The sequence below is a fragment of the Apostichopus japonicus genome, chromosome 5 (assembly GCF_037975245.1).
Source record: "Apostichopus japonicus isolate 1M-3 chromosome 5, ASM3797524v1, whole genome shotgun sequence".
Lineage (NCBI taxonomy): Eukaryota > Metazoa > Echinodermata > Holothuroidea > Aspidochirotida > Stichopodidae > Apostichopus > Apostichopus japonicus.
The window spans coordinates 15,558,061-15,578,098 of record NC_092565.1 but is presented as its reverse complement, the minus strand read 5'-3'; the positions used below and the strand labels follow the sequence as shown (position 1 = coordinate 15,578,098).

General features: G+C 34.9%; 1 protein-coding gene across 7 annotated transcripts in view; it reads right to left on the bottom strand.

Annotated features, from left to right (window-relative positions):
* LOC139967822 (uncharacterized) overlaps positions 1-20,038 on the bottom strand; it is a 72,498-nt gene that overhangs the window by 19,172 nt on the left and 33,288 nt on the right. For 6 of the 7 annotated variants that reach the window (XM_071971932.1, XM_071971931.1, XM_071971934.1 and 3 more), the window contains exons 8-16: positions 15,856-15,893; positions 15,002-15,029; positions 11,398-11,417; positions 8,141-8,191; positions 3,522-3,567; positions 2,422-2,466; positions 1,934-2,007; positions 687-703; positions 163-250 (exon numbers count right to left, since the gene is read on the bottom strand). In XM_071971932.1, coding sequence (XP_071828033.1) covers positions 163-250; positions 687-703; positions 1,934-2,007; positions 2,422-2,466; positions 3,522-3,567; positions 8,141-8,191; positions 11,398-11,417; positions 15,002-15,029; positions 15,856-15,893 — 407 coding nt within the window. The remainder of the gene's footprint in view (positions 1-162; positions 251-686; positions 704-1,933; positions 2,008-2,421; positions 2,467-3,521; positions 3,568-8,140; positions 8,192-11,397; positions 11,418-15,001; positions 15,030-15,855; positions 15,894-20,038) is intronic. The other variant, XM_071971937.1, reaches the window with a different exon arrangement.

Genomic DNA, 20,038 nt, shown 5'->3' with positions numbered 1-20,038 from the left:
ATGAACTCCCCTCCTCTTAATTTTAAGGGATGTATAAACACAATCTTTTACTACACAGGTAGTACTGTTACTGCTGCACAGCGCAGACACCCACACAGACAAACACAAACAAACACAGACAAAGAAACAAACACACAAGAAAAAAACAAGCAGATAGCTTACCTCCTCTTCACTATCTGGAGGGGGTGGGTTTCGCCTCTGAGGGGACCTGCTGGGGGAGGCTCCTGGTCTAGGAGGAAGATCAGGAGCACTACAAGGAAAGAAAACGGCACGTTAAGACAATGTGACAAAGTGATCTTGCAGAAAACAGTTAAAATTTACAAGGATAACAAGCCTGCTAATCCTGTACGCTAATGCACTAATCCTCCTCTTTCTACCGATCTTTCTTCCCTCCTCTTGCTTATGGTGTAGAAGTCATGTTTACTAATCCAACATTCATGTCGACTGAATCTGTCCCCATCTGTTAACCACTCCTGGTCCATATGTTCACTAAACCTTGAACCATGAGTTTTCTATTTATTTACTCTTTTCTTTTTACTTACAGATATACCAAGTGTCAACCACAGCAGTGCATTCTCCATCATTTTTCACCAATGAATATCAATACAACCCGTCCTCCCCTCAGCCAATGATTGTCATTCACTGATTCTTGTAGAAGACAATATAATTTCATCTTGATGACTTACCCCAGCCGTGGTGAGTCCTATAGGAGAATAAGAGAAAACCAAAGAGTTTCTAAAATACCACAAATAGGACATAAATTTGAATGCATAGTCAACATTTGATACATTGCCCCCTTCTGGATATCACAGTAGTTGTAAAACACAGTATGCATACGTAGCTTACTATGCCACAATGGAGAAAACTAACAAGGGAACTATCAAAGAAAAGTGACACAGAGGCACAATGTTGTAAAATACCAACCAGTTTGAAAACAGTTTGATAGTTATTTCTTTGAAGGTATCAATCTTGATTTGATTTATAAATGAGAACTTTGCCAATGATATACCAGTCAGTCACATTTACAAAGTGCTTGCAAGGTTTTCGGTTATGTCTCCTTACCATTTCATTTTGTGCCTTCAACTCGTTCTGTGTTCACTGTAAGAACTGTAGCCACACAAGCCCTCGAGTATAAAATAGTACTAGCTTTTTGAGTTAATGTGTATGACAGCTAGGTGTTTAAATAGTGCTTTACTCTACAAACCATAACATGAATATTCAGCCTTTACCCGTCAGGGATCACCTGTCTTATTCTACATATGCAATATATACAATGCATATGCAATATATGCAATGCATATGCACTATATGCAATGCATATGCAATATATGCAATGCATATGGCAATATAGTAGTGAAAGTGTTTTATTTTCACTAATTGGTGAAAATTAATTATTGGTTAATTCCTAGCTAATATAGCATCTCTTTGTTCAAGGAAAAACATCTGAAAATTGTCAGATATTTTTCCTTGAACAAAGAGATGCTATATTAGCTAGGTTAATATTCACAAAGAATACTCATAGCATGTTTGAATGTTAACATTAGTAAATGAAACAAAACTTCATGAAAGTAAAAATGCAGCATAGGAACTAGAGGAGGTGGTAATGGGTATTAACTGCCAAGGATTTGCCAGGAAAAAATAAACAGAGAAAGGAGAAACAAGGAAATGCTGTCTGAAAACACTGCAGCTTCTGAGGGTTTTGCCTCATAGACCTCCACCTGGGCTCTTTCCCCTTGGTCACCCCCTGCACCCCAATGGACTCTTTCCCCTTGGTGACCCCTGTACCCCAATGGACATACACCTGGGCTCTTTCCCCTTGGTGCCCCCCTGCACCCTAATGGACTCTTTCCCCTTGGTGACCCCTGTACCCCAATGGACCTCCACCTGGGCTCTTTGACCTTGGTGACCCCTAATTTGTCCTGATGTGACTTACCAGATTTAGTGGGACTCTCGATGGTATTGGAGGGGGCGCATCATCGTCATTTGGAGGTGCTAAATAATTATTTTCTAGAAAGGCAATGAAAATTGATTGAAGTAAATATCAAACACTGGTACATGGTAGCTTGAAATATATCAGAATGGTAGTGCTCTCACCCTCACAAATTAATTAGTTGCCATCTTGTCAGGAGAAGAAATTATTTAAGATGTATTCAAATATAAAAAATCTAATTGTGAAAGACTAGAAAGCATTTATAAGCAAATGTTACTGAATGGCTAGGTGTGACAATTCCCTGTTAGATGTCTCTTAGAGCAAGTTCAAAAATGTAAAAAGAAAAAGAAATGAGTAAACGTCCGACATATGATTTTGATTTTTTTCCTCTTCGCAACAGACTTGGAGCAGAAGGAAGGAAGAAGACTGCTCTTTATACTTGTATGAGGTCAAAGATTTAGAGTATTAAGTAAAACATAAACTTGTCCTACCTGGGACTTCTGCCCCATCGAATTCTTCGTACTCATCTTGAGGTCCTGAACATAAGAAATAGTAAGAGTTAGGTTGGTGCATATGTTAAGATGTAAGCATAGTGATCTCTCTTTGTAGCTTTGAAATCATGCACTTCACATATGACCAATTAAGGGCTTTGAAATTATTTGGAAAAAATGTCTAATTCTCATCCCCTCCTCAAAAATTAAAGGAAGAAAAAATAAAACCCTTGGCTCACTCCTTAGGGGAGGTGTTGTTGGTGCTCAAGAACGAACCAAAAATAAAACATATTGCAGTCACCTGGGAAGATTCAGTTGGTTCCGCCACTTTAGTATTCTTATCAGGATGTACCTAACTATCTTATTTTCTTAACTTGACTGTAAATAGGAGTATCCATGGCAAAATGTATACATGTGCCATGAAACACCAATATCCTACTTACAAGCAAATAAAAATCAAACTACACACAGCTGTTCTTATACTAAGTAGAAAGATCAAGTATCAACCTGGTGACGAACAAGATGGCAGTATTTTAGATAGAGGACTGTACCGTAACACCTAGACTGACTAGCGTCCTATCCTTCAATAGATCGTGCCCAATCATCTATACCCCCTTGTCTTGTCTTATCTGGACCAACAACTTACGACAGAGTAACTACTTTGAAGACGTGACTCTCTAGTTGGAATACACGATTTAAAAGATCTAGAATTCATTTTCAGTTTTTTTTTAGTTTGATCTAAATTTTTAAGGTGTTTAACAGAATTGTTAATTGTTTGTAATCAAGTTTGTAATCAAGTTGCACACATCCCTGTCTTCCCTTGGTTTCTATTCTTCTTGTTACAGCCACCAAAATGAGCAACGCTAAAGGACATAACGTTGTCTCTTGTTTTGAAAGAAGCCTTAGTATTTACAGTGTGCCTCAATATGAAGTGCTTTTTAATAACTTAAGACTTGCTTTAAACATCATTTGTTGGCAGTTCGCCCAATATTATGTATGAATACCAATTTTCTGGGATATTCTTCATTTTTTTCTTTTTAATACATGCTAGTTTCACAAAAGTCAAATTGTCACAACAGCTGACATATAAAAGCTGTTACCTTGATTGTCATCTGGTGCAATGTACAGTTCCGGATCATTGTTCATCTTCATGAAGGTGGAGAAAAAGATAGAAAAAGTTTTAAAAAAAAGGCAACAAATATCATGATGGGTTGGTTGCAAGACATCCAAAGGCAACAAAACTGAATTAAATAACTGGAGACATTTGGTTATTTTGTTCAGAATCATCCAAAGATTCATTCCAATTCCAAGAAACTTACTAAACTCAAACTGTCTGTGACATTTTCATCATGTAAACATCAAATTCAAAATGTGTACATTAGCATTACAGAAGCGCATCGTGTACATAACAGAGCAGCTGTATCTAATAATGTGAAGGCACATTTTGTCTTTGCTCCAGGTTTATGACTTTAAGTAGTGGATGAAATTCAAACTTGTAAGAATCAGGACTGTCATAATGTCCAACTTGAAACTATTTAACCTGCTAATTAAATACATTGTCGATTGAAGTAATTAAGACACTATCTGAGCCTAACCATCTAACCATTACCCCTCCCCTGCCACAGCCCTTCCCACCCCTGACCTCCCCAAACACTATCACTGAAATTATCCTGCCATGGCATATCAGCAGTAGAATTTAACAACTCGTGTACGAGCAGGTCTTCATTAGAGATGAGATTTCTGAACTGGTTTGTCCATAAACCACAACTGGTTTATCCAACATCTCTTTTAGGAGAAAGTGAAAGCAATACTTTTCACTTAAATCTTAGTTTTTCCGCCACAATTATCGCCATAATTATCTATACAAATGGGTCCCATTTGGTTCGATGGGCGAAAACAGAGAGTCTTAAAGTTGTCTCAGACCATAAATTTTATGAGGGAAGAGAAAAGAATGAAGTAAAGCATTTTTGAAATTATAGCAGTGAAAATCAGCATTAGTAGTTAGTTATTGTTATGAATGAAAAGAGCAACTGTCACTTCAAGAAAAGTAGTTATTAGACTACATTTAAGGTTTGTTAATACTATTACTGTCCTGATCTTTGTAAACTAGCAAACCACTCAGATGGAAAGTAAAGAATATATATTGTCCTCTACGGCCTTCCATAAAGAGAAGCCATCTCCTCATATGAAATAATACAAAACAACAGAAAAGCAAAATTATTTCAGACAGCAGTACTGCAAAATGCAACACTTTTATGCCAATTTTTTGAATAAGAACAGCATTAGAATATGCCTTTAGCTTGTAAATAATTTTGTCTTGCCTGCTTTGAACTATATTGTTTACATTTCTAAATTGTTCTAGTATTTTTGTGCTCACTAGAACTCAAGTTGTATTTGTTTTTTTTTTTTTAAATATATTGAAATATTCATTTGCTAGTATTGTATGCTTGCTTGTGGACATTTTTTTTTCCATTTTTTGGTTTAACTTGTTAGTATTTCTTGTACCTGCTTGAATATCTATTTTGGTTGTTATTTTTGCTGTTTTTTGCTTTCAAGTTTCTTTCTTTCTTGGAGATAAGATTTTAGAGCAACTTGCAGTAGCTGCCCCAGCATGCATTCCTTATCAAGAATTCACAACTTCATGCAGCAACAACCATACTATCATTTCTCAACCTGAAGCTCCCCTCATTTTTTACCATTAATTGTTCTTTTTGCAGCATCAGACTTTTTCTTTTTGCAAGTTAGCAATATACTTTAGAAAGCTTGTCAAGGTGTTATTCAAAATAAGATTATTGATAATGAAATGAAGACATCCATGTAACTGTTTTCATTCAAAACTTGTCTAGTAACTCCTCCATTCTGGTATTATTTTTCCGGTGACAATGACATTGTAAATCTTCTGAATTAATTGCAAAAATTGATTGACTAATGACAATATCTTGCAGTTTGTCGGAAAGATATTAATACAAAACAAGAAAAGGACAGAAATTAGTTGATTGAAAGGGCAATATAAAAATTTCTAATTTCATTTTCGTTTGGTCGACTAGCATAAAGATCCAACATCTATTGAAATATTTCTGTTTTATGCATGCTCTATAGATTACCAAATCAAATTGGATAAATTATTTTTATGGATAATTCATTTATTATTCACCAAAAGAAAAACCAGAAAACAATTTCATGTTGTCCATGTATGGCATTGTAGATTATTATTATAATTGCAACGATGGCGAATAAACTGAAGTATTTTATTTCTCATCAACAAAACGAAACTATGATACTGGAAGTTGGGACTTAAAGTTATGTACTTTCTTTCACAAGCTCAGTAATACACTTTTATTATTTTATCTATATATTATTTATTATAAATATCAGACTTTGTTATCCCTTTAAGAGTAAAAGTGGCAGAAGATTCAGTTTTAAAGCATTTGTTCAGAATGACATGTGGACACCATCTGATCTTAGATTCTGTGTGCACGTCAGTTTTTACGTAAGTCCATTTTCCTTTCCCTTCTCTTAAGTTTCAAGTTTATTAAAAATCCAGTATAAATACATGAAAGTACATATTAATAAATAGCATGCAAGTATACACAGCTTTCTGTAGGTTTAACTATTGGATGGTAAATGGTTAGGTCGATAAAATCTCAATAAAGTATCACTTATTCTAGAATCCAATGAAGAAGATACGCACTTCTCTAAGATATTTGTTTGTGTTCGTTTAATATCGAATCTATAGGTATGCTTTGGGTAATATACTTACATTATTGAGGGAATTAAGCTGTCCAACCTAGGTTATCCTATCATATATGTATGTATGTATATTAGATCCTCCTGCAAGCAGGAACTCGCGAAGAAGCCTCATTGGCTTATCAAAGCCGCAAGCTGACCGAAGTCAGTCTCTTACATTCATATTTAACGTCCATGATTATGAATTGTTAATTTTTAACAACTCTGTAACTGGACGACATACATTAATCTGGGAGTGACTCCAACCGGGGGCCTTATGATTGAAATGTAGTTAATGTCTAAGAATTACCAACAAACAGATGGTTTTATACTAAATTATAGCAGGGAGAGAGATTCCCTATCTAATTATAAGAAATCTGTCCTTCCTGGTAATTACTTGAGACTTGTGTGTTGCAACACTTGCCTGCTTATCATGACTAATATTCCGTGTGCATGTTCATTCAAATAACATTAACAGGCACTGTGAGAGCTGTGGCCTGGGTCATTTTTAACCCAAAGCTGTGTGAATAAGCTGCTAATTAACAAGTTAATAACAACTTCCACCACATTTCTTATATGCAAATTAGCTACGGCAGTCAGGTCTCCTACGAAGGTATTATAGGGTTTAGGTATATGTGATGGTACTTTAAGTTCATTATTATAGTCATTCTTCCTGTTAACATATTTGATGACTCCTCTTTATAAGTTTTATATCTATACTGGCATGAATAAATGAAATTAATTGAAATGAACATACCTTTGTAAGACAATTTAGAAAATTTCAACTCTCAAAATTTAAATGGAATCTTTCATTTGCTGCTATATATATTCAAAATGGCAAAGTTAAACCTTTATTGTAATTTTAATATTCAGAAAATATGTTTAAATATTTAATTTTCTATACTAATATTCATATTTTAATTTTATGTTTAAATAAACTTTTTACTAATTCATCTTCAATTTTTGTAATGTACTTTTTGAATTTTTGCTGTCCTTTTTATAAATATTTATATTTATACTGGAAATAAACTGAAACTGAAAACCTTTCCTTTTTTAATTATACTTGCTCCTGTTCAGATTTCTGTGGAATACCCATTATAGATGGGTTTACAAGAACCAGGTTTAACATTTACTGGCTGAGTAAGGTATGACCGTATATATATATATATATATATATATATATATATATATATATATATATATATATATATATATACAACAAAAAGGCAAATGATCATTGTAAGTAGAGCAATTGTTAGAAGCATTGTTTGAAACTATTTAGCATAATGAAACACCTTCAAATCTCAACAGTTTTTGTTTTGAAGTGTTAGTTTAAGAACATGCATAGCACCCTCAAAAGTAAACAACCCTCCCCCCCCAAAAAAAAAAAGTGAAGGGTTTCAATTACTGTTATGTTGAACATTAAACAGAAATTAAAGTATGAAAAAAACGGCAATTAAGTTGTTAGTGTTTAGTGTTGATCCCAAAAATTTTGTAATTTCAAAGACACAAATCATAAAAAAAAAAAGGAATAAATAAAGTCGTTAGTGTTTAGTACTGATCTCACCAAAACTTTGCAATTACAATTGTCCATAAATGAATTACTATTTTAATAATCTAATTGTGTATAAAAGCATATCAAAGACAGTGCATGTGGTATGTGGGCTTTATATTTTTGAAGCCATTTTGTATATCACATTCTCAATAAACATTAAAAAAAAAACCACATTCTCAATAAGAACAAAAACAGAAAACAAACAGAAAAACACTTTCCACACATTAGCAAACGAATAAGAACGAAAAAGAATAGTAATAAAACCATCGGTCTGGAGATGGAGCTCTTTATGGATTAAGCAAGACGGCGAGCGAACACACCAGCGGTTGTAAAGTTTAAATAAAGTTGTTGCTTTTTTTTCTTTTTTTTTGTATTATTGATGACAAAGTTGCGATCATATAAAAATGAAATCCAGATATGGCTGTTAGTATCTATCACCTCTTCTTGCTGTGCTTTGAACTCTTTTAGTCTCTCTTTCAAAAGATCCGGCTGTCATGGGGGGAAAGAAATGAACCTCACGCTAGTGTCAGGGATCAAACACCACATACAAACAAAATTAAAAAACAAAATCTCAACTTGGCTTTCTTCTTTAATATATAGGATTAGAAAATGATGAACATCGGGAATACAGGCTTAAAACCAGATGAAAGACAACTTATGACGACAAACTCCAATCATTAACAGTGCTTTTCTAGGTTTGATATATATTGCCAACATTTAATTTTAATTTCACAAAATAGAGTTGGTTTTAAAAAAAAAAATTTAAAAGGAACAATGTGGTAAATGATGATATTTTAAGAAATTTGAATGTTTGGTTTTGCTGATAAGTAGCTCAAAATCAAATTTGCAGGTTAAGGTTGCTTTCACAATGAGATTTGAGTTCCAAAACAAATGCCAAACAAGACATTTTTTATATATTGCAGAGCTGTGGTTTGCAAGCAAAGATCTTAACCCTGTATGCGTAGAAAGCCTAGGCAGTCACTGGCATGATCTTACACTATTATTCTTATCCATTGTTTTGTGTGCAAATAAATCACAATTTTCAGGAGACGCTCATACTGATGATGTGAGATGATTAGGGTGGCTAGTATTTGCTTCTCTGTGCTAATATTAGATCGCTTGGTAGGACTTCAACAATAAATGGTGTAACAGTATCGGTCAAGTTAACCACATGTCTGGAAACAGTTCAATGGACAGGGTGTAAAAAGTAAGTTTCATTGTATGGATAAACTAATATCTGACTAGGACAAACCACAGCTATGACTGATGTCAAACAGTTGTAACTATAACCAAGGTCCTTAAGGTGCAAGTAAGGGTGCTCTTACACTAGATCCGGATCAGATCCATCAGACGATCATCTCTCCATGGGGTAAACTTATGCATTGATCCGGAAGCATTTACACTTGAGTCGTACTCTGATCCTCCCTCCCCCGCTATCCATGGGATGTTGATTAAAAACCCCGGATTGGAAATGTGTCATGCGCAGCAGCGGATCGCATAGTACGTATACTCCAAAACTTTCGTGGTCATGGTGTATAGCCTTTAGGGTGACAATACTACTCTATGCACGGTCCACACGCTCTCAATTTACTTAGGAATTAGCACATGCATGATACAGACTGGAATTTGGCGCGAGAATGCATGTGACGTAATGAGGACAGCGGATATCTCGGGTCACTGTTGATGCAGCCTGTTTACTTGCAAACCTGATCTCGACATCTGGATCAGATCCTGGTCTCTGCCATCATAAAAATAGGAGGATCAGATCCGGTTCTGAACTGCGATTACACTTCAGCTGTGATCTGGATGTCAGGATCATTTCCTGACATCAAGATCTGATCCGGATATAGTGTAAAAGCACCCTAAGACTGGTGCCATAACAGTGTATGTACACCTGTGGCTAAAAGGTGTAACTATTACTTATGTAATAAAGGTGTACTGTAGACTGATTTCACATTAAAGGTGTGTGTATAACTGGTGTTACAAAGGTGTAACTAAAACTGCCGTTATAAAGGTGTAACTATTACTAAATGTAACAAAGCTGTAATTTAGACTGATGTCATAGTAGAAGTATACATACACCTGGTGCAACAAAGGTGTAACTATTACTTATGTAATAAAGGTGTACTGTAGACTGATTTCACATTAAAGGTGTGTATGACTGGTGCTACAATGGTGTAACTTGAACTGCTGTTATAAAGCTGTAACTATGTAACAAAGCTGTAATTTAGACTGATGTCATATTAGATGTTTACGTACAAACTGGTGCTACAAAAGTGTAACTATAACTTACATAATAAAGGTGTACTGTACACTGATTTCATATTAAAGGTGTGTGTATGGCTGGTGCTACAAAGGTGTAACTTAAACTGCTGTTATAAAGCTGTAACTATGTAAAAAAGCTGTAACTATGTAATAAAGCTGTAATTTAGACTGATGTCATATTAGAAGTATACGTACAACTGGTACTACAAAGGTATAACTATAACTTACGAAATAAAGGTGTACCTCGAACTGACGATGTTTACATTAAGGTGTGTGTATAAATGGTGCTACAAAAGTTAAAACTATGACTGATATTATACAGACTGAGTTAAGACTGATGTCCTTATGGTGACTGCATAGCTGTTGTTATAAAGATGTACCAAATATTTGGAATCATCTGGATTTTTACCATGAAAGCTTCTAACTCTTTTGATTTGTTATAAATCTTCTCAACTCCCTGTGTATTCGAAAGACGTTTCTCTCTACTTCTCTTAATTGTTTCTCCTCCTTTTTTAATTCTCATGTTTGTGTCCATTTCTCTTTCTTTATTTAGTTACTTTGTTTGTAAAATACTTTTGTTGTACTGTAGTTCTGTTGTACTCCTTGTCTCTTACCAACCCCCCCCCCTCCACCCACTCCACATCAGCCTCCACACCACCCCCTTTCATTATTTTTTTTTTTATGGTTCTTTCATTGCTAAGCTCTCTAGGGTATAACCTCCATCTTTAGTCCCAGCACATTAAGGATTTATCATATATTGTTGCATTACTTTGACATTAAGACTTCATCGTCTCATTGTGTATGCTATGTACTTCTGTATCCCTGCAAAACGATTGAAATATAGTATTGAATTATGAGTCTTCAAATAGATGACTGTGGAGTTGTTAACTCAATTACTGTGTAATGCCATCTATGATTCAAACGGAACGAATAAATGATAAGATTTCAGCTTTCTGTTTGAGAAATTCTCACCAAAAAAAAAACAATTGTGAAAGAGAAAGACAATCCAGGGAACCCCAAAAAACAACTTGCAATTTGTGATTTGCTTTTGTGATAATACGAAGGAGGAGTGTCGCACAGTAGAATTTTAAAATGAGAGTTAAGTACACCATAAATGCAGCCGACAACACTGTATATAACAATGGCAGCATCCAGCAAATACGATTAAGAGATGCCCTACCTCAAAAGATACTTCAAGAAGAGTCAGACACAACCTGTCCGCATGTTGCAAAATGGGAGAAGAGGTTTACTTCTCCAACCCAAGTTCTGCATGAACTGTAAATATTTCTTGCTAAACCTTCAAATGCATCGCTAAAAACTCCCTCCATACCCACCCTCTGACAAAACTTTCTTCTTTTCCCATTGTTTTCGTTTGTACCATATCACCTCTCTAAAGTTCCCATCATCAAATGACAGATGAACAAACTTACCAGTGATGTGTGATTCATGTCTGTAAATGAGAATGGAAAAGAAAGCAAAAGAAAATAGGAAAGTTATATTAAAATACCTTTGAAATCGGTTTAAGTGCATACAATGTTGACAGTAATACTTATGCTTTCAAAAAGACATAGTGTCATACACACAGAAATACACATACCTTGATTGCTTATAAAGGATTTATAAACTAAACAACAGAAATGTTAGTTATAGTAATGATGTAATTTACACCTTTATTCAAGTTACAGTACGTGTCTGTTTCCTGGACTGATTTGTACTACAATACAGCAACATCTCGTAGATTGCCTGAATAGGAAGGACACAGACATCTCCAACAGGAAATACAGAGAAACAAGGATATTTGTGCAATTCTGAGGGATACCATCAATGATATTATTTTACAGAGAACACAGATGAAAACTTGCACACTTTCATCAAATGAGATGGCAAAAGTGTGTACGATATTCAAATATGAAACACCGGTCTAAAATTAGACATGTTTAAGGGAAGTTCTAAATTACTTTTGCTTTCAATTTTGGCATTGGTATGGTATTAAAGCTTGCACACTTTCATTTATTATTACAGGCCTAATCTTCACATCAATATTACAAATTGTTAAATTAGGTTTCACACAAAATGAAACTCAGCGACTGATGTAATATGAAACCACAGCTGTCGATGGGCTTGAAAATTTTCAACATTCCAAAACTAAAAACCACTGGCGTAAAAAACTACTCAGGTAAAGGGTAAAGTTTTACACACCATAGTTAGAACTGTACGTAATTCTCAAGATCATGCCAACAGGTAAGGATGGTAGAGATCAATAAATAGTGGGTCAACCAGTTATGACCTATGTCATGTAACAATCATTCCAACATTGCCTGTTATGCTTCAACGGACAAAAATGCCAACAAAGCATTATTTTGAAAGTTTTGGAACATTTATTATCAATGATATTTTTAACTTTTAAAAGGGTGAATTTATAGGCACAAAAATTCATTTTGGGTATTCATAGATGACGACTGAACACTTCCATCGGTCCAGTCGGCACTTCTATACCACATTTCATTTTTGTGTACACGTAAGTTGGCCTGACGTTTCGATCCTAGCAGGATCTTCTTCTGAGGCTAAATGACAAGTAACAGTAACAGAAGGGACAAATACACACACAGAATACAGACAGGGTTGAAACGTCAGACCAACTTTACTTTTACACATTCTCTTACACCGCTCTTTAGTAGAATAGCAGTTTGCTAACAGTTTTATTTTATTTTGACATTTAATTTTGGCAAATAATGAATCACATCAATGGCTGGCCTACTACATCTAACACACAGACCATTTAAGCTCAGTTAATCAGATGCCACACAGAAACGCAATGGCAAAGTCATCAGGCTTTTCATGACCTCAAATAATAAGTTTACTCATGTATTTTGCTAAATTGTCAAGGACGATTGGTGTTGTCATCCTGGGCTTTTCTATTGTTTACATGAATGTTAAAAGAACATGAGTTGGTTGGGTTATCTGAACTAAAAACAATTAAAAACAATTAACATTTATTTAGGCAGGCACTGAGCAGCTGACATTGTCATCTCTGAAGTCTAAAAGGAACATGCCGGACATTTTAGCATATATTAAAGTTGAATACCTTGAAAACCAGAATAGCTTTCATAAAAAAAATATATAAAGAAAACTAGCACTCTTTTACCTCAGATTAAAACATATCAAGTCCAAAATTCAGTCTAAAGTCAACCTTTAAGAGTGGCTAATTGTCTTCTTCATGTTTTAATCAAGTCCAGCTTTCATGAATTTCTAAAAGTTTGGATGATGTTTCTCTCTGCTTCACACAGTAGTCCACTTGAGGACTAAACACATCACACAGCCTGGAGGCCTATGCGATGTGTATTCATTGTAAAAGACTATTTGTATAGCCTTAACATTAACCAAGCAATCACTGTTGGCATGGTTACCATTTTTTCATTTCTATTTAACCTCACCATTTTATATTAAATAGGTGATCAAATATCTCTCTCTCTCCACCCACACCATTCTAATTTTTATAGAAAGCAGACCACGATAAGTGTGACTGAAATAACCTGTCTACTACATAAACTCATAATTTGTGACCCTGCGTTTGAATTTCACAGTGAGATTGAGCTGTTACTATTGCAATTACTTTCACAATTCCCAGGGATGACAATATGCAAGAGTTTGAATTCCTAATTCCTCTAAGTGAAACTGAAACTGGCCTGATCAAATACAAACATTCACATATGAATAAAGTCACTTCTCATCAATATCACAGAAGCATTTAGATTACTTTTGATACTTTGCTATAAAGAAATTGGTTTAATACAGTAAAATAGGATTAAGTGTGTTATCATCTAGTGTACTCATCTTTGCATGATAGGCGATGTATAAACTATGTGTATATCATGTCATGTTTAACATTAGGCTATGAGTGGCATGTTAAATGTTCCCTTATAATACATTTTGAATATTATTTACAACATCTGGAATACACATATCAGCACACGTAAGCACAGTAACACTGCCAACTGCTGACTTAAGCTTTTCAAAACAAATAGTCACACATGGTTGTAGCTGCCTATCAACCTACAACAATTTCACTTGCAGGTGTTTGGATATTAAATATTTTAACTCTGTCATCCAAAGGTAACTTAAAAGGCTAAATTTTCAGCTACGTCCACTGTCTTGGATGAGACTAAATTCTGTTTTACATAGTCCATACTAGACAATTCACTAGTTAAATACCAGAGCACAAAAATAAAAACACAAAGCACAAATAATCTTCTTTTTTTTAAATTGGCTTTAACCTTCCTGAAAATGGAAACCAGTGTAGAAAGATAGTGCCAAAGCATTATTTACCCTCTAATAAATTCTGCATGCTTCCTTCTAATCTAAAACGCTCAGCTTTAGTATCCTTCCTTGTTTGTAACTTGTTTGTTTTATTTGTTACTCACAAACCAATGGGTTAGGCTGTATTATAGGTTTCTGATAAAGCATATTTATTGTTCCGTGGATTATCATTCAAGTACTGATGTACTTGAATGAGCAAAGTTCAGGAAACTTAGGCAGTCTTGCTTACCATTCTCTATCACTGTACTTTAGGACGTCACAAATTTATTAACTGATCTATAAACACTCTTGAAGCTACGTTTGAACTGTTAGTTTATGGTATAGTCATTTCTCTACTATGGTCTTTCCTGAGTGTTTATCCAATGTGGTGGTTTGTACTGTATCTGATACAAAGACTGCAACTAAATTTCACCTCTTAGGGTAAAAAGAAAGTACTTCATAGTTCATAACATTTGTATACAGAGCCAATTCACCTCCTTGGGAAAGTAATTGAACCTTATTGATAGGAACGTTCGTTATGAAACGAAACTATCTGGTCATAAAATTGATTCATAACAGGATTCTTAGAGGGATGTTTCTGCTAATAACACATTTGAAAGTCATCGTGTCTTTGACTTTTAGCGTGGCTTTCATAAACTGTACACGAGTAATAGTATATCACAATTGCACAACTGGAAAGAACCACCGAGCGTGTTTCTAAATGAACTTAAATCTTACCTTCTGTGTTAACATCTACTTCATCTTCCTGCACGTTAAGAAATTAAAAGAGATAAAGAACATTTCTAATTTTCTCCTGGATAAACATGTACAATAAAGGCACAAAATAGCTTGTGGACTTGTGGTGTGCAGTTGATACTAACAGCATTTTGTTGTTATCAATCACAGCCCAATGAGTCGCAGGTTTCTAATTTGAACATTTACTTTCACAGATCTAACGATACAAATATTAACGTTAGCTTCTTTTGAGGTCGTTGTGGTCAAGTGGTTAAGGCAGTGGACTTGTGATCTAAGGATTACAGGTTCGAGCCCTGGCCAGATCACTGCGTTGTGTCCTTGGGCAAGGCACTTTATCTCCATTGCCTCTCTTCACCCAGGTGTATAAATGGGGACATGCGAGGTGACCTGTAAATATAGTTGCGTGCGCCGGTTTGTGGCTGCACCCTATGGGAAGTCCCCCAGGGGACACATGGCTGCGGTGCACTGTGGTGCCCAAGGAGAGATTGTTTGAATTGTGCACACTTTGGTGTGTAGGCATGACAAGTTACAAATGACCAGGGTTAAGTTACACATCCAGGACAGCATGTTTGCTTGTGAGGATGATCATTAATCAAGAATCAAGAGGTGATATGAATGAGAGTGTTCAACATTTATATCCACAGTGGTAATTCTGCAAGACTAATATTTTGCATGTTGACTAATATATGATACATACTTCCTGTGAGGTCATAAATCTATAGAATGATAAAATAATTATTTTACTTCGTTAAAAACATACTCCTTTCTGGATCACCTATAAATATGAGACTTGAATCCAACTTATCCAAGTTGCCTTAATTGTCCTCAATTCTTACCTCAAGAGAATCAAAATCACTATCGCTGTCGAAGGAATCTGACGAAGAGAGAAATGATATTGTATAGTTTGTGACAGCAGAAAAGAAAAGTCAGAAAAACAACTCAGAAACAAAGCAGACATGAGTGATCGTAAATGTGATATACAGTACAGTGTCAGCATCTACCAAAGCTGACACTCCACCAGGACACGTCTGTTAATGCCAAGTTTGTGTACTACCCTTTACAGTGAAATAGTCGAGTTCATATCCCTAAAATCTGATGTACTGGTAGTGCTTGCTTGGAATTCACTTTATGAATTCTTGAGGCAATATAGCTAAAAAATTTATTGGTAAACCTTATTAATTGTAAATGAAAAATGAATGATTATTGACGACACAATGCTCTCTCTGGTAATGCCAAACGATTACGACCATGACCTCTGTTTTGGATTTGGGTCGTAATTATGACGACCAAATATGTTCACATAAGCGAAACAGATCTACCTTGAGGAAACTAGATTCATCACCCTCAGCCACTATCTGTCATCTGGGTGAGTGCAGAGGGGGGGGGGGGGGGAGAGGGTAGACAGGGAACAACTTAGATAGCTGGTAACACTACAAAGTTGAAAAATCAATTGAACTTGAACACTACAAGAAGTCCTTGAATAGTACAAGAAGTCTTTGAATAATACAAGAAGTACTAAGGTAGTACAAAAAGTGGTACAAAAAGTATTTGGATGGTATTAAAAGTACTTGAACAGTATAAGGGTACTTGGGTGGTATAAGAACACTTGAATAATACAAGAAATGCTTGGGTGGTATCATCATACTTGAATAGTATAAGAAGTACTTAAGTGGTATAAGAATACTTGAATGGTACAAGAATTACTTGTGTAGTGCAAGATTAAAAAGTGAACTCTTTGAAGACCTCTCAGTAATAACATGTTTTCGGTTGAGTACAATAGCCTGTATTGTTTTCATGTACACCTTGTAATTTACAGTGCTAAGAGATGCTGAAACATTGTCTTTCATGTCTTGTACAATAGTAGACTATCACTATGAGTCACACAATAGCACACAGCCTAACTAATATGAATAACCGACAGTTACACTAAATGCATTAAGGCTGTAGTTGCTTCGGTTTGTACTCTAATGAAGATATGTACATTAAATATTTATATGCATCTGGATATCCCTCCATCAAACTATAAGGTTCAAAATGTTAAGTTCATTACTAAGTATCAAACCGTTAATCCGATGCAGAGGATTTTGCATCCCACAAATCAAATTTGCGAACCTTTTGCAAGATTATCCCTGATGTCATTCTTTCTCGTTGCTATGTCCCATGAACTTAAGTAACATGATCATTCTTGTCTAGTTCCTTACCAGTTCTTTATTAGTCAAATATGCTATTTCCTATGGGAATATATGCATTGATATTAATGTGTGGCTAGTCAGTTACTGTTCTCTTATATGATTCTTCAATGCATTTCTAATACTGAAAGAATCAGTACAGATCAGAACATGAATCTAACACTATATGAATACCGCTCATGCTGTCCCGCCTTAAAGCAGCATTTTGCGTTGGGTCGCTTTTTTCCACCGTTTTAACATGTGCATCGATTTTTTTACATGTATCAATCATAAAACAGCAAACTAAGATACCATCCAAGTTTCATCCTGCCAAGAGCGTTAATTAGCGAGTAATTAACGATTTATATCGATAACGAGTAAAAGTGTCCTCGACAAAGTTTTCATATCTCCAAATCCACTAGTTTGAATTCCACCAATCAGTGAATAGTATGTTTATTCATGAGCATTTTGCGTTTGGTCGCCGTTTTCTACTTTTTTGACATGTCAATCGAGTTTTTTACATTCATCAAATCACAAAACAGCAAATTAAGATATTAGCCAAGTTTTTCCCTGCCAAAAACGTTAATTAGCGAGTATTCCACAAACAAAATTAAATCGCATTCAGTTCCCAAACCCACTAGTTTGAATTCAACCAATCAGAGATGCAGGTTTAGTTATGAGCCATTGCTAAAAATAGATTCAAGACTTTGCGTTGTTGGTACAACTCCCTGGTACAACTGCCATATAGACTGTACACAAATCAAGCGTGGTGTTATATTACGTATCTGTCAATGACGTTCGTAGTGTTTAAATATTCATATTATGGGCGAGGTTTATTGGGTTCCCAACGGAAAATATCTTGGAGAACAACACAGTTGAAAGTTGCAATTTTTTCGACTTTTATGCCACCATTTGAAGTAAAATATAAATAGATAAGCTAGTTATGTATGTCGTTATGGCATAGTGGAGTCAATGAGATTGAGAAATACCATAGTCGAGGACGCAAAATGCTGCTTTAAAGATTGATGTGAAAGTCCAAAAATGTAAATAAAACAAATACATAAATGACAAACATGGTAAGCAGGGCGATTGCTTGATCATATTTGAGAAGCAAAAACGATGGGAGGACTATCATGAATAGAAATTCATAAGTTATCATATGAGTTTGTGAGAGTCGGTTTAGACTTAACACATGCTAAAGCAGAATACGAAAGTCAAGATCGACTTAAACATGTTCTAATGACTGAGCAATATCTATGGAAAAACAAAATGGTGAATCATGCTTACTATTTTTGTCCTCAGACAGAGAAACTGAAACACAATGAAGTTGTTGAATAGCTTTTGTTTTCTTGGTTGTTTCCTATATCCCACTAAATACTTGTAATGTCATTTCTGTGAATTTCATGCATGAGCAAATCGAATAATCGCAAATATTGTGGTAAATTTACCCCTGCTTTAGAAGACCATTGTTATTTATTAGTCACTTCATGAGTGCTACTGTATATGTGATTGTTATTTTTAGAAAAGCTACCGTCATTATCAATAGGCTGAATGAAGACCAAGTTAAGTTTTGAACTTAATCTAACCTTACCAAAGGACACAGATAAGCTGATAAAACTCAGAGATGTTTGAAACTTATATTACATAGAATAGTTTAGTATAGTATAGTATAGTACAGTATAGTATAGTATAGTATAGTATAGTATATTATAGTATAGTACAGTATAGTATAGTACAGTACAGTACAGCACAGCACTGCACAGCACAGCACTGCACAGCACTGCACAGTATAGTATATCATCTGATCATGAAAATACCTCAACCATAAAACAAACTATCTAATACAACAATCTTATTATCTATCAGCACTAGTACAGTATTTCATAACTATTACCACCCACCAACCATATATTTAGAATTTGAATATAAAGTCAATTAGACTGAGATCAAAACAAGAGAATGAAATATATTAACGACCCACCTGTTTGTAAGATAACTACTAGCGATGTCTAGACCTACAGTACCTCCTCTGTCAAAGGATGGTTCGGGTGAGACTATTAATAATACCTTGCAAAGTAATAGGACTACTCCGACCATGGAATAAACACCAGAAGGAAATAGCTACTGGTTATTAAATTACTTCAAGGGACTCACCAGTATTGAGCAACGAATATGACAGACTAGTGCAACTTGATCGATAAATCTCTTTCCTACGATTGAACTAGCGTGGAGCATTTACAAAACAACACAGAAAACCTATCCATCAAGGAACAACATGATAGGAGGAAGATATCTTTAGATAAACAATTAAAATTAGCTGACGTAATGACCTGACGACAAGGGGAGATTAGATCTTAAAGTAATAAACTAATCTACCTATATACCTTAAAGACACTCAAAGCCGAATTAGTAGATGTTAATGCACACTTATATGTCATTGCAAAATATCAGAAAGTAAAAGTGCCTTCATACAAACACTTCAAAATGACCTTTCTTTGAACTTTAAAACCAATTTTACCCTGGTCAACATAGGATATTTCACAAATTAGTTTTCTGATGATGTGGGGAAACTTTTCACTTTTAGGTGAAGATTATTCAGGTGTATAAACATCTTCTTCATATCATACTAAAGCTAGGTGAACTTACAGTACATGCTTCTTCTTTTTTCCCCTGGAAAAATAAGCATTAAGGTCACTGTCTTTAATCACATTTTGTATGGAAATAAATTCTGCCTCAGATACAGACAGCTTTAAATTATAGAAAACTGTTTCCTTCTACCTTCACAGTTGATGATGGTAAAGTTCAGCTCTATTAATATATTTATCTTGTCAATGGGTTGATCTTAGAACAA